Source organism: Musca domestica, unplaced genomic scaffold (assembly GCF_030504385.1).
Source record: "Musca domestica strain aabys unplaced genomic scaffold, Musca_domestica.polishedcontigs.V.1.1 22, whole genome shotgun sequence".
NCBI lineage: Eukaryota > Metazoa > Arthropoda > Insecta > Diptera > Muscidae > Musca > Musca domestica.
This window is the reverse complement of record NW_026712262.1, coordinates 8,599,767-8,616,361: the sequence shown is the minus strand read 5'-3', so window position 1 is coordinate 8,616,361 and position 16,595 is coordinate 8,599,767. Positions and strand designations below refer to the sequence as shown.

Genomic DNA, 16,595 nt, shown 5'->3' with positions numbered 1-16,595 from the left:
AATAACAGAAGAAGTCCTCTCACGATCTGAATAACACCAGCAAAAATTTAATGTTTAATAATTATTCACGGAAAAATATTTTCCTTACGAGCTCATAGATTCATTTTCTCCTAAACTATATCTTTGTTATTATAAAGAAATAAAACGATTTTTCACTTACCGGCACAAATCCAAAAATAGATATATCATAAGATTACAGCGGCAAAGTAGAGATTTCTGCATGGTGGTTTTTACTCCTCATAGTTGGGCACAAAATCAGAATTTATTTGCTTTTCCACTTTAAAGTATAATCGCAACGTTGATTCGCCGTTAAATCCACAATCATTAACATTATTTTGTTTTGCTTTTATATTTCTTTTATGTTTTGATTCAAATTAGCCTTTGTTTTGATTTTGCTTCGCATTTGTTTTGATTCATTTCTTTCCTCACTTTCGTTATGTTTTTTTCCGTTAACCTTTTTGTGACTCTACACATGTACTCTTTATTCTCTCTCATAGCTGTATTTCACACTCTTTGATTTTACTACTCTTACACTTTTGCTTTTAAGAAATCATATCACAAGAAAAGTATGGTCGTATGCACAAATATTCCCACTATTACAACAACAGGAATAACGTAGGCTTTTAATTAATGAAAAAAACTTTTCTGATAGGCTTTTTTATTTAACAATGCTCACTTCTTTTTGTTTTTCACTTGCATAGCCAATTAATACGCATATGAAAATATAAATTATTGGACTTTTATTGCATACACAGATTTAGTATTGATGAAAATTATATTAATTCCATTTATACACTTTTCAACATACACAATTTATATCTTTATTATTAATATAAAATTGAATTTCTATATTTTTCCTTAAAATTTATATTCTTAGGCAGCACACATTTATTTTAGTAATTAAACGATTTTCTTAACTTTATTCTCTATTCTTTTAGTTTTAGATTATTTTCTGTTTTTTTTTCAATTACACATCGCTTTGTTTGCACTGAAGATGATCGACGATTTCTAGAATGAAACGGTTATTTCAACCCAGCAACAAACCTATCACATAGTACGCAACTCGTTGTGGTACAGTCGTATGAAAGCACAGCACAGTTATATGACGCCAACTCGATATTACGTTTATAACACTTTTTCATTCGTCGTTTCTTCTTTTACCCGTTACAATTTTATCTTATTAGGAAATTTCAGATTTTGTTTATTTTAGGATTTATTTTTTTGTAGCACGTTAATATTAGTAAGACACTATTGGTAATCACAAAAAGTTTTTTTAAACAGCAAATTCTTGGTTTTTCTTTTATTCTTAATTGTATATATTTTTTGAAACCCCGGTATTCAATTGTATCGCCCGCACTTCAAGAAATTCACTACATATGTATGGTCTGTCTATGATAACGTAGCCAGTTCAGTAGAAATAATGACGCAGGCATATTTCATTGACAAAGAAGAGCTGACAAGATCGACGTCCTATCGAAAATAAAAGCGCTCCATTCAAATGAAGCTTTCTACAAATCATCGAACTTATTTTTCGCACTTTTTCCCTCCCATCCTTTTACAGTGATGTACAAAGGATGGTTGGGTTTGTCATGTGCGTACTCACGCCATCTATACGCCACATACCGAAACTCGTATAATTTTGTCTGTCACACCAAGTGACATATGGTTTGTTTATCCTGTCATTTCAAAAAGGGAAATTTTAAATGTGGAAAACATATTGGAAATAGGGAGCCAATAAGCCATGTAAAATATTCAAAGTTCTTTCTTTTTATTTCTGGAGTTCTTGGCAGCAGGAAGTGGATCGAGCAAAAAGAAAATAGTAAAGTTTTTACCCACGTTAAATACAACCGGTGTAATAATACCCGCATATCACAAAACAAAATTTTAAAAATATTTATTGCCTTTATTGCACGAAAAGAGAAAAAAAACCTCAATAACTTTTGAACAAAAGGAAGTAATCCAGCACCAAACACCTTTGCCAGCATCGATAACGATATTTGGACCACCGATCCCGACTCCTCTGCCCATCGTTGGATACGCTGTTGAGCACCAGGCATTCCGCGGTGCTGAGGTACCTAAAAATAAAAGAATATAAAACTGATATGGTGTAAAACGAGCTATTGACTTTAACTCATTACTTACCTCCAAACTTATTGATAATTACTTGCGACGGACGGACTGCCCATAAACCTAGAATAAAAGGGTATAGAAAATACGTGGCCTTAAGGGTAGACATTTCCTTTTGTTTTCTTTATTATTCGAATTTTTACTCTCATATCCTCTCCGAATAGATAGAGCTCTCTCTAGGCAGGTAGGACAGGTTATTAACCACCAGGAGTTAGTTGCTCCCATACACAAAAGCTTAATGTTGTCCCTTTGCTTTTACTCCACTTAAAATAGAAGAAAACTTTTTATTCAGGGTTTGAACTATAAAACTAAAATACAACACTCATACTTACGAGATTAACTGACGGATAATAAGCTCCATTGCCAGCAATCACCGCCATAATAGGACCTCTGTTCAGCATCCCTGGAAAAGAAAGAAGAGCAGCCATCTTATATTAAATTTATTAAATAAATACCCAAAAGTGGTACTTACCTAAGTTTCGTTATTATGTACAACGTTCAAAATTATAATACTTACGATTTTCGAATATTTTACACTAGTAAAAACTCTTTGCACTAGTAATAACCTTTTTAACAATGTGAATTTCAAAGTTAAAATTATCCACAATTTTTTGTATTAAAAATTAAGAACCTTGAATTAAAAATAAAATTATAACGATGGATATGAATTAAAATGTCTTCTCCATAAGGAAATTTAATTGAAGGTTAGGAGGGTGACGTGCTAAAGAAGAGGTAGGTATGGGGGCAATATGAACATGTTTTGATTGCCAAGGTGGAACAAGTGTTCCAGTGGGAGGGAAGAGCTCGGTTTAACACCTGCCGAGTACTTTCATGATTTTTTTCCCATATAACTGGTTGCTTTTTCTTATTTATGCTGTGGTAAAAGTCATTAATAGTTTACTATTTCTCTCGGGCTCGGAATACCCTTTTTTTTTTAATTTTGATCAGTCTGGCATGATATTTTTTTTTGTTTAACGTATTGCCAACCTAGTCAATGTCGTCAAGAACCACCCCCATCCGGCGAGCACTAGCCGTGCAAAAAGCCAACATGCCAGCAATGACGATGTTTGATAGAAAACAGGAATTATGTGAAATCAACTGACGGTAGTACGTGACAAACTCAAAAACATTTTTGTTTTCTCAGTATCCGCAATCTCTATACACCCATTCGCTTTAAAAAAAAAAACTTTACAAATGAGAATCTGCATGACCTCTCCGCCGCACACGCGTCATTGTTGAACGTCATGCACGAGAAAAATCAAAAAATTCTGATTTTGTTTCATGCATTGTAGGTGTGACGCATGCATACAAATTTTCACTAACACTACATAATTGCATGTCATGCATTTTGATCGTGTACGGGGCATTTAAGGCTACGTTTACATTAAACAGTTGTACGTTTCTCAAACTAGTCAACGACATTTATCGATATAGCAGTTTCTTAATTGCTATAATTCGGTAATTAACAAAATGTGTCGGCTCTTAGCGACGAAAATAAATTAGTTGCTAAGAACTGCAGACAGAGGCAATGTTGTTTACATTTAGGGTGCAGGTACATAAAAAGCTTGAAGTTATGGAAATATATTTCAAAATGCAAACAAATTTTCAACATTTTTTTCAATAACAAGGAGTGTTGCCAACGTTTTTAATTGTTGCCAACATTTTTTTAAACTGTCGATGTCGCTTCTATGCATTACCGTTATACCATTTTCGAAACGAAGCGACGGCGATGGCGACTTGCACATAAAGTCGACGACTATAGAAACGACAACCGTAATTGGGCCGATTATAAATGAAAATTTTAAATTAAAATTGACTGCATTATTGATATGGGTAGAATCATGGTACAATGATATCAAGGTAGGGCAATGATACCATATGATTTCAATTTTTTTATTTTCTTGGCTTAATATGTCATCTTTATTTGTTTATGTATGTGTTTTCTTTTCAATAACAAAAAAATTGTTCAGAAAACATTCAAATTCGGATGTTTTCAAAATGTTTATTTCATCGTATGCATCGACAAAATCTAGAGTTTTTGTAGCGAAATAATCCTTTAGAGATATATAGAACCTGGTTTTGAAAAGAAGTGTTGACCTTTCATTCAGTTATCGCGGTTTTCAATTATTTATTCAAAATAAATGCAACAAGTTGTTTGATTTTTTATTGTTTTGATACTAATTCTGACATTACAAGCCAAACAGGTAGACCTCTATACTTGCAATTTTTTCAAAGTTGACCTACCTTCTCTTCATTGTACCATGGGTAGAATCTAGTGACTATATTTTGGTTTTGGTAACATGTTGAAACATTTCCGAATTCTCAATTCAAACAGAGACAACTGCTTTGTTCCAGTATCTGCAAGAATCTATTAGTGTTTATACCCTACACCACAAGGTGGTCAGGGTATTATGTCCTTGTACATTTGTTTGTAACAGGCAAAAGGAAACGAGATAGACCCATAGTTCCTTTTGATGATCTGCATAGATCGCATTTATTGCCCGATCCAGATGAAATTTTGCACAGATCATTTGTTTGTCCCAAGGACGAACCCTATTGAAATTGGAGATAATCGGTAAAAATTTAGATATAGCTCCCATATATATTGTTCATCCGATTTGTTATTTTTGTCCTCCGCAGCCGTAATATGCTCTTTGCAACAACAATATTTGGGGGAATATATCAAATACAGCTCAGAAATACATTTGCTAAATTTTATCGGGGTCGGTTCAGATTTGGATATAGCTCCCATATATAACTTCGTCCGATTTACTTTTTATTGTGCACCAAACGTCTAGTATTTGTCTAAATGGGATGGAATTCAGCACTTACGACCGAATTGTGTCTAGAAGCTAGTATGTCAAATTTGGTGAAGATCGGCTCAGATATAGCTATAACTTCCATGTATATTGTTCATCCGATTTGTTATATTTGTTACCCACAACCGTAATATGCACTCCGTAACAACGATATTCAGGGAAATATATCAAATACAGCTCAGAAATATCTTTGTCAAATTTTATCGAGATTGGTTCAGATTTGGATATAGCTCCCATTTATATTTTTATCCGGTTTTAAATTATTTGTGCACCAAATGGCCAACACAAGTCCGAATTTAAAAGATACAAATGCTTCGGCATATTTAGTCTTTTGAACTTTAAATTATAATTATAATCATAGCTTGTATGATTGAATTCTCCCATAAAAACTTTTACTTGTTATGTGGAGCTCTACTAAATTAGCAAAGTGGTGTAGGGTATCATAAAGTCGGCCCCGCCCGACTTTAAGGCTTTCTTTACTGGTTTTTCGATATCATTAAGGAAAAATCGGTTATCATAGTACAAATTTTACATTCTTGCAGCTTTGGAACAGACCAAATATACAGTTTTTACTACGATAATGTGGCGTTTCCACTACACTTGATTCGCTCTCTATTCGTTGTTTGACCCTTAACTATGAAAAAACTACTTAATTCTTCACACAAAATTTTCTGACCGAACACTCACATTTGTACATTGTTCAAATCAAATCACTCTCAGAACAACGAAAAAATATGTCCCATCCCTAGCAAATGAGAGCATTTATCGAAAAAATAAATTATGACATTTAAAAATTAAAACTAGAAAAATCTAATGAAATTTTAAATTTTTTTTGGGTAGACTGAAAATTATGAATGAAAACTACAATGTTGAGTGGCCTATGCACATTCAAACGAAAGTACATTTTGTTTCCTCTCCCATTCAAGTTGAAAACTGGAAACAAAAGAGGCAATATTTTCAAAATGTTTGTATCGGCAGAAAAAATGTTTGACAAGTGTCTCTCCAGCAGGTTTTGAAAATAGAAAAATACAAAAATATGTTCAAAATGTCAACATTTACACAAAAAGTTGAAAACGTGAATGAAAATTATAATATTAATGATATGATAAATATTTGGGAGAAAAACAATCATTTCTTCTATTCATATTAGTGAGAATTTAATGTATTTTAGTATAAATTCCCATTAAAAATAAACAAACAAAATTTTTGAAAAAAGGAATTATTTTACTATGAATTACGAATCGTGTCGTATGAACGGGTTAATTCGTGTACCTAATTCTGAGAGCGTTGTTCGGTTTCCAATGGAAACATGCTATAACTGAATTTTTCCTATATGACAGCGTTGTTGTAATTGGTTTTCCCTTTATGATATCGGAGAAATTTGCAAAACTAGTAGATTCTTGCAGGTTCTGGAACAGACCAATTGTTTTGAAAAATAAAAACGAAATTGCTGTGTTTCAGAACTGCAACAATGTTAACGTTTCTACTATGATATGCTATGTTCCAGAACCGCAAGAATGTTCCCTTTATGATATCGAAAAAAATGGCAAAACTAGTAGATTCTTGCAACCAATTTTTTCTTTATGATATCGGACAGAAATTGCAAAATTTGTAGATTCTTGAACAGAGCAAATTTTCAAAATCAATTATGGAAGAAAAGTACATTGCTGGACGCGCATTTAAGATATTTATCATTTTTGTCATGAGATTGAAATATTGAGCGTTTCATTAATTTTTCGTACTTAAAAAAGAAAATAATTGGAAGAACTTGTTGCATATTATAATTTTTAATAATTCTGACATGAAGCGAGCATGGCCTTAAGGTGTGGGCGCATAAGCAGCTTAAAGTCTATGCTTGTTCATGATTCCAAGATGTTATGTACCCACACCTTTAGTACTGTATTTCTGTAGTTTTTTCTAAGTTTGCCCGACCTCTGCCATTTTTGTGAATGTATTTGTTGGTTTGAAAAATAAAAATAAAATCAATGATTGGAAGAAACTTAAATTACGGGATGCGCATTAATAATATTAACCAGATTTGCCATGGAATTGAAAGATTGAACATATATTTATATATATTTTTGAGAGAACATCCAGGCATTTCATTCATTTTTCGCTCTATTTAACTCATTTTAGAAATGAACAGAAAAATATCAAATAAATGAAAACAACTTGTTGCCTATAATTTTGAATAATTCTGACAAGCGGGCATAGCTTCAGCGCTGCATTTCTGTAGCTTAACGAAGTTGTTCTAACTCCTTGTTGTACGATGGTGTTAACTTAATCCAGATTGTACCCAGCTAGCATTTGGAAGATTGTTTTTGAAAACATCACTTTGATTAACTCACTTGTATGATCGAAAAGCGAATCGAAAATGACACTCTTAAATGAGTAAAAAGAGATCAATATAATATACAACAACAAAATGTAGGGAAACCGCAAATCAATCATTGAGATGTGCAAAATGTGACTAATTTTTCCGTTATTTATTACCGTATTGCGATCATCTAGAGATTGAAAAATGATTAGTCTTAAAAAGATCATGCAGTTGTTTGAAAAGTGATTATACCCGGCATTCACTTGAATATTGTTTTTTAAAAAATCACTTCGCAGAGTCTTCTTCGATTCTTTTTGGTGATCAAAAAATGATTAACTCACTTGTATGACCGAAAAGCGACTCGAAAATGACTCTCTCAAATGAGTAAAAAGAGATCAATTTAATATACAACAACAAAATGTAGGGGAACCGCAAATCAATCATTGATATGTGCAAAATGTTACTAATTTTTCCGTTATTTATTACCGTATTGCGACCATCTAGAGATTGAAAAATGATTGGTCTTAAAAAGATCATGCAGTTGTTTGAAAAGTGATTATACCCAGCATTCACTTGAATATTGTTTTTGAAAAAATCACTTCGCAGAGTCTTCTTCGAGTCCATTTAGTGTTCAAAAAATGATTAACACACATGTACACATGTACGTCGAGCCAAATCAAAATTTTACTGAAGAAAGTGCTGAAAATGAGGGGTTTTACGTAAGTATAGAAAATAGGGCCTCTAATTGATTTATTTACTACTTTAAAAACTATTAATACTCATATAATTTTTTGATAACCTATTTGCAGAAAGAGTTTATTGTAAAAACCGGCGGTGAAGGAGCCCCACAATTCTTTCGGGCTACCATTCGAAAGGTTTTTCCGACAATTTAGCCTGCCTATACACATGGAAGGGGACCAGTCTAAAGTCGAGTGCATAAAAGTACTATTTAGTGACAGTAATCAAAAGTAAGTTTGTCTTTTTTACACGTATATAAAGAATTAGTAAAATGGGCAGACTTGTACATATTTTATTTCAGATATTTGCCAGCTCAAATAAACAATCAACGACAGGGATATGGACACAATCCTACAGAAACATTTTGTTCACGCTAGAGACCGGGTTACAAAAAGAAAACGGCCCGATTGCAGTTTTATTATACCCTACACCACATAGTGGTAAGGGTATTATGTCTTTGTGCATTTGTTTGTAACATGGAGAAGGAAACGAGATAGACCCATAGTTACTTTTGAGAACCTTCATAGAATCACTTTCTGAGTCGATTTATGCATGTCAGTCCGTCTGTCCGTCCGTCCGTCTGTCCATGTATTCTTGTGAACAAAATGCAGGTCGCATTTATTATCCGATTGAGATGAAATTTTCCAAACAATATTTTTTTGGTCCAAGGACGAACCCTATTGAAATTGGTGAGAATCGGATCAAATTTAGATATAGCTCCCATATATATCTTCATCCGATTTCGGTTTAAATGTGCACCAAATGTCCACTATCAGTCCAAATTACCTGAATTTTGGTACACCCAACCGAGTTCGGCCTAGAAGCAAGTATATCAAATTTGGAGAAAATCGGTTCAGATATAGCTATAGCTCCCATATATATCTTTCATCCGATTTGATCTTTAAGTCCCTCATATTCCTACTATGCACTCCACAACCGTGATATTTGGTACCAGGTATTAGATGGAGCACAGAAATAGCTGTTTTAAATTTTATCGAAATCGGTTCAGATTTGGATATAGCTCCCATATATATCTTCATCCGATTTCCGGTTAATTGACCACCAAATGGCCAATATCAGCCCAAATGGACTGAATTTTAGTACATCGGACCAAATTCAGCCTAGAAGCAAGTATATCAAATTTGGAGAAAATCGGTTCAGATATAGCTATAGCTTCCATATATATCTTTCATCCGATAATTGACCACCAAATGGCCAATATCAGCCCAAATGGACCGAATTTTGGCACATGTGACCGAGATTAGCCTTAAAGCAAATACAACAAATTTGGAGAAAATCGGTTCAGAAACAGCTATAGCTCCCATATATATGTTTTATCCTATTTGGTGTTTAAGCCTCTCACATTCCTACTATGCACTCCACAACCGTGATATTTGGTACCAGATATAAGATACAGCCCAGAAATAGCTGTTTGTAATTTTATCGAAATCGGTTCAGATTTGGATATAGCTCCCATATATATCTTTCATCCGATTTGATCTTTAAGTCCCTCACATTCCTACTATGCACTCCACAACCGTGATATTTGGTACCAGATATAAGATACAGCCCAGAAATAGTTGTTTGTAATTTTATCGAAATCGGTTCAGATTTGGATATAGCTCCCATATATATCTTCATCCGATTTCGGGTTAATTGTGCACCAAATGGCCGATATAAGTACAAATGGACTGAATTTTAGTACATCGGACCAAATTCAGCCTAGAAGCAGGTATATCAAATTTAGTGAAAATCGGTTCAGATATAGATATAGCACCCATATATGTTTCATCCGATTTAGTGTTTTAGTCTCTTACATTCGTAATATTCACTCCACAACCGTGATATTTGGTACCAGGTATTAGATGGAGCACAGGAATAGCTGTTTTAAATTTTATCGAAATCGGTTCAGATTTGGATATAGCTCCCATATATATCTTCATCCGATTTCGGGTGATTGACCACCAAATGGCCGTAATAGCATCAATTTTGGCAAATCCGACCGAAACCAGCTTAGAAGCAAGTACACCAATTTTAGTAAAAATCGGTTCAGATATAGCTATAGCTCCCATATATATCTTTCATCCGATTTGGTCTTTAAGTCCCTCACATTCGTAATGTGCACTCCACAGGAATTATATTTGGTACCAGATATCAGATAAAGCCCAAAAATAGTTGATTTTAATTTTATTAAAATCTGTTCCGATTTGGATATGCCTCCCATATATATCTTCATCCGATTTCGTGTTAATTGTGCATCAAATGGCCAATATCAGCCCAAATGGCATGAATTTTGGCAAATTCAACCGAAACCAGCCTATATTCAAGTACATCAATTTTAGTAAAAATCGGTTCAGATATAGCTGTAGCTCCCATATATATGTTTTTTAAATTGATATAAATACCGAAATGGTTGAATAATACGCTACTTTCCATAGTAGCATTATACAATTCGACTGTTTTACTCTTCCGGGGAATAAGCCTTGGCGTGGAGGTGGAGCTGAGTACCTTTATAACTGAGGGGAAACCAATTATTCCAATTTTCGTACCTTCAATTTCCAACTAATATTAGGAATTGTTTCAGACATCTGTACAGCCACATAGTGGTGAGAATCGATTATTCTAACGATTTCAGGTTAATTGTTCACTAAATGGTCAATATCAGCCCAAATCACCTGAATTTTCGTACATAAGACCGAATTCAGTCTAGAAGCTAATACGTCAAATTTGGAGAAACCCGGCTATAGTTCGTAAAATGCACGATAGAATTAGATAGATTTTGATTTTGTACCAAATATCTCATAGAGCTCTAAAATGCCCTGTATAATCCTTTTTACGAGAGCTCTACTAAATATGCATAGTGGTGTAGGGTGTCATATAGTCGGCCCCGCCCGACTTTTGAGCTTTCCTTACTGGTTTGATTTTTCATTTTTTACGATATTTTTTACAATGGCATTTATTGAAATTAGAATACAAATTATAATTATAAAAACTGAATTATTTTTATTTTAAATAATTTTTTATATAAATATATATGAACAAATTCTTTTTTCACGGTACATCCGCATACTTAGAAATCAATAACGTGATTCGTAGAATTGTAAACACTCATAAAGACTTGTAGAACGATCAGAAAATGGTCGTAAAAGACTCTTAACTAATCTAGAGGAAGACTCATATGTGATTTATTTAGAAGACTCGCGGGAGTTCACGTTTTTCTCCCGACAAATGAGTCTTTTATGATCAGAAAATGCGCTCTTATTCCAGCTTTTTAATCGCGCAAGCAAAAAAGACTCGCATGTGATTAAAAATTTCAAAAAATAATTTTCTCTGTTCCCTATTTTAAAACCTCATTTTTTGCTGGTCTGTTCCAGAACTGCAGGAATGTAACAGTTTTTAGTTTGATGACTGATTTTCCCCTTATAATATCGAAAAAATTGCAAAACTAGGGGAATTTTATTTTGTAAATGTTGTACCATAAATCGTATAAATCCAGCAATCAGCGCATTAACGCCGTATTTAATATATTGAAATGACTTTGGAGAAAATACCGTCGTCCAGTTATACCTAACATTCGCCGCCCCGTCGGTTACATTATATCGGCTTTATTTTCTGCTCCATTGTCGCAAATTTGCAGCTATTAATTAGTGAAAAAATAGTTGTAAACATTTATAAGCAATTTAATAATTATAATTTTGTGCATATTTGTTCACTTAAGAGCCCCTGCTTAATCTGGAAAGTTGAAAATCTGTTTGTAGCTGGGATAAAAAAGAAAATAATCGAAAAATATGTTTTTAATACAGCGCAAAGCAACAACGCCTTGAATGAACAAGAGTTGTTGAGTAGATATAAATGAAGGAGCCCCCACTGAAACCCAACCCTAAAGCAAAAACAAAACACACAGCACAAAGTATTCTTGAATTTTCTGTGGATATTGCTTTAATATAAGGAATATTCTTCAATTTGGTGTTGGAGCATTAGTAAAGATAGGATATCGAGAAAATAATAGCTGGGAGACAGATCTAAAAGAGGCCTCGGGTTGAATTAAAACAAATACAAACGCAAAAATCATCAAAAATGGATGCCGATAAGAACAGTGGTGGTGGCGGTGGAGGCCAAGAGACAAAAGTGATTTATCACATTGACGATGAGACTACTCCGTATTTAGTAAAGATTCCAATACCGTCCTCTCAGGTGACTCTGAGGGATTTCAAGATGGTGCTAAATAAACAGAATAACAACTACAAATACTTTTTTAAATCCATGGATGCCGACTTTGGTGTAGTGAAAGAAGAAATCGCAGACGATTCCACTATACTGCCGTGTTTCAATGGTCGTGTAGTGTCATGGTTGGTGTCTGCAGATGGTACAAATCAATCGGACAATTGTTCCGACATGCCCAACAGTGAATGCGGTGATTTGAGACAGACTACTCGGCCTGCCCAACCCCCACCACCACCGCAGAAAATGAGTGTCGGAGCTCCAATTGGTGTTGGTAATATGGGAACACCCGGGATAATTGCAAACCCTATGATGCAGCCTCCTCCACCGCTAACATATCAATCAGCATCGGTGTTGTCAAGTGATTTAGACTCCACTAGTTTATTTGGGACGGAGTCCGAAGTAACGTTTGACCGAGATCTAACAGACTACAGTAGCGTACAGCGCCTGCAGGTGCGCAAGAAGCCTCAGCGTCGTAAAAAACGGGCACCTAGTATATCAAGAACTTCTAGTTACTCATCAATAACAGATTCAACGATGTCATTGAATATTATTACAGTTAATATCAACATGGAAGCGGTAAATTTCCTTGGCATATCAATAGTGGGTCAGTCAAATCGTGGCGGTGATGGGGGCATCTATGTGGGCAGTATTATGAAGGGTGGCGCTGTTGCTTTAGACGGTCGTATAGAACCGGGTGATATGATTTTGCAAGTGAATGATGTGAATTTCGAAAATATGACTAATGACGAAGCGGTGAGAGTCCTGCGAGAAGTTGTTCAAAAGCCTGGTCCCATTAAGCTAGTTGTGGCCAAATGTTGGGATCCGAATCCCAAAGGATACTTTACCATTCCTCGCACAGAACCAGTTCGACCTATTGATCCAGGAGCGTGGGTCGCACACACACAAGCACTCACTTCACAGGATAGTATTATTCATCCAGACATACCCGAGCCCATTAAGGAACGACTTGATCAAAGCAATTTGGAGGAAATTGTCAAAGCAATGATTAAACCAGACAGTGGCTTGGAAATTCGTGACCGTATGTGGCTTAAAATCACTATACCAAATGCATTCATCGGGGCCGATGCCGTTAACTGGGTGCTGGAGAATGTTGAAGATGTCCAGGATAGGCGAGAAGCGCGTCGTATCGTTTCAGCTATGCTGAGAAATAATTATATTAAACATACGGTTAACAAGCTGACATTTTCTGAACAATGCTACTATGTTGTCAACGACGATCGGAATCCACTGCAGTGCCGGTCGAATTTAAGCCATGCCGACACAGAAAGTATCACCAGTGATATAGGCCCCCTGCCAAATCCTCCAATTTACATGCCATACTCAGCCACATACAACCCCAGCCATGGCTACCAGCCCATTCAGTATGGGCTCACTGAGCGTCATGGCCTTTCATCAGGATCCAGCAGTTCGGATGTTCTCACAAGCAAAGACATTTCTGCATCTCAAAGCGACATAACATCAGTAATACACCAAACAAACCAAATGACCATCGGACACCACGGTTCGAACAAATCATCCGGCTCATCCAATCGGGGCGGTGGCAATCTAAACAACGAACAGGATTCTTCGGTCTTTAATTATGTATTGTAGGACGAGGAGGACTTCCTCTCAGCCAGACGGCGCAAGAGAGGGCGGAACATAAGGCAGGAACTGCAATGAAATTATGTTTATTATTCGTGTATAACCTTTAATAATTGTCTTTTATATTTTGCCTTTAAATTTTTCGAAACGTGTCAACAAAGAATAATGAAAGCTGAAAGGATTAAAACCAGTATACCGATACAAAATCTTTATAATTCTAGTAATTATTATTATTTATAGAATAGTAAGTACATTCTTGATATATTCAAATACACATCGTATGAAAAACAAAAGAAACAAATAGTTTATTATTAATGAACATTATAAATTACACGATTAGATTTCAACTTAAAATATGTCTAACACAAAATTTCCTGAGCGAACACTCATATTTGTACGTTGTTCAAATCAAATCACTCTCAGAACAACGAAAAAATATGTCCCATCCCTAACAAATGAGAGCATTTATCGAAAAAATAAATTATGACATTTAAAAATTAAAAATAGAAAAATTTAATGAAATTTTAAAAATTTTTGGGAAGACTGAAAATTATGAATGAAATCTACAATGTTGAATGGCGTATGTACATTCAAACGAAAGTACATTTTGTTTTCTCTCTGATTCGAGGTACGCATTTTATCCACGAGTTGAAATTTCCACAGAAAACTGCAAACAAAAGAGGCAATATTTTTAAAATGTTTGTATCGGCAGAAAAAATGTTTGACAAGTGTCTCTCCAGCAAAATTTAAAAATAGAAAAATACAAAAATATATTCAAAATGTCAACATTTGCACAAAAAGTTGAAAACGTGAATGAAAATTATAAAATTAATGATATAATAAATCTTTAGGAGAAAGACAATCATTTCTTCTATTTATATTAGTGAGAATTTCATGTATTTTCGTATAAATTCCCATTAAAATCAACAAACAAAATTTTTGAAAAAGGGAATTATTTTACTATGAATTACGAATCGTGCCGTATGAACGGGTTAATTCGTGTACATAATTCTGAGAGCGAACAACGTTGTTCGGTTTCCAATGGAAACATGCTATAACGCCCACAATTATTGTAATATGTATTTCATAAAACAAAAGTTACGATTTCAAAATAGAAACCACTTTCCAAAAATGAGACCCAACATACCGTGTCATAAAAACTGACCGACCAAGGACAGCCAGATGATACAGAAGAACACTTAAATATGACGCCAGGATCAACCACTTACATTTTGTAGAACAAACATTCTTGCAAAAAAAGAAAAAAAAAACAGTATAATGGAAATTATCATTTAAAAAATGTAATTGCATATAACCAAGAATTTTTATCTCTGATTATAATTACATACATAATTATTAAATATAATAATTAAAAAATAAATAAGCAAATATAACTTTATATTAATAAAAATATAAAAAATGAATTTAGTAACCATGATTTATAATAAAACAAAACATATATATATAAACATATTTAATAACATTTATTTTAATCCTGAATATTGATCCTTTAAAGTAGACGATCGAAGTCTCAATTATGTTTTCGAAACAGGTTGTAAGGTGGGCGAAGACTTTAGTTATGAAGGACCCATAAACCCACAGATTAAATTCTCTTCTGTAATTTATGTATACAAGCGAAATGTTGATCGGTTTACTGTTGATATAATCATACATTTATATTGTTGATATAACCAAACATCTATATTGTCTTCTGACATCTTTAAAGTTAGACTTTCTTCAAAAAATTTCGAAGATGAGATTCGTTTGCACGGTGTGCAAAAAATCTTTATATTTTCGATCACGCTCGGAATTCTATCTTGACATTTCTGGACAGCACTGTTCTGTTTGATTTCAGACTCGTATTTAGGTATATGAATAAAGGAATAAAATTCGTCATCTTACTCTATCAACAATGTCTTCTCAATGTTATTCTTCGTTGATAGACATTTATGCCTTTATTTCAGCACACTTTTTAATTCATATATGTATATCGATATTATACTGAGTTCCCAAAATGTTTTGCAGAACATTTTTATCCGAGGAATAACACATTATTTATGTATTCCAAAGTAAAAAAGAATAAACGTTGGTCAATGTTTGTAAATCGATTTCCAAAAATTGTAAATATTAGCAAAATAATAGCATTTAAGTATCTCACAAAAAAATTTGGGTTTCCGGTTTCCTTCACACATTGTAAAATTTATTTATACACTCCACCATTCTGTGGAGTATATATTAATATTGTCATTCCATGTGTAATTCCTCGTAATACTCATGTTAGACCCCACAAGTCGATTTAGCGCTGTCCGCCTGTCTGAGCGTCTGTCTGTTGTAATCACGCTATCTTTCCATAGAAGTCAGGCAGGTTAATTTCGTAAATGCCATGTCGGTCTACACTTTCGTATAGTCCTCATAAAACGGTACCTCCAAATATTCGGAATTTTAATTATTCTAGAGACATTACAGCCTATGACAAGAAATTGCGTATACAGGTCCATGTTTTCGTATAACCCCCATATAACTGTACCTCCCAATAATAATCCCCTATATTCCTCAAACTAGACTTATGCGATTACTTCTGTCGGCTCCAGATATGAGACATATGCTGGTACATAAATCGCAAACAGAAGGATATAGATAGACTAATAAACTATTGTGAAAATTGATATGTATGCATCGGATTTCTGCATACTTTTAAATGCTCCAACTAAAAATCTGATATGACCAAATATAAATATATAATGCATATGCAAAATATGTGAAAGATA

General features: G+C 34.1%; 1 protein-coding gene and 1 long non-coding RNA gene across 2 annotated transcripts; one reads left to right on the top strand and one right to left on the bottom strand.

The window, feature by feature from the left end:
* Positions 1-1,869: 1,869 nt before the first annotated feature.
* LOC131802639 (uncharacterized) lies at positions 1,870-3,238 on the bottom strand. Its single transcript, XR_009342307.1, has 3 exons — positions 2,460-3,238; positions 2,143-2,390; positions 1,870-2,075 (listed from the first exon to the last, which is right to left on the bottom strand). It is a non-coding gene; the product is annotated as an uncharacterized LOC131802639 (long non-coding RNA).
* Positions 3,239-11,580: 8,342 nt separating this feature from the next.
* LOC131802636 (segment polarity protein dishevelled-like) lies at positions 11,581-15,300 on the top strand. The gene has a single exon (XM_059123011.1). The coding sequence runs from the start codon at positions 12,079-12,081 to the stop codon at positions 13,834-13,836; it is 1,758 nt and encodes a 585-aa protein (XP_058978994.1). The 5' UTR covers positions 11,581-12,078; the 3' UTR covers positions 13,837-15,300.
* The last annotated feature ends 1,295 nt before the right edge of the window (positions 15,301-16,595 follow it).

Excerpts from the sequence above, each read along its gene's own strand:
- LOC131802636 (XM_059123011.1), top strand. The coding sequence starts at position 12,079 with ATGGATGCCGATAAGAACAGTGGTGGTGGCGGTGGAGGCCAAGAGACA.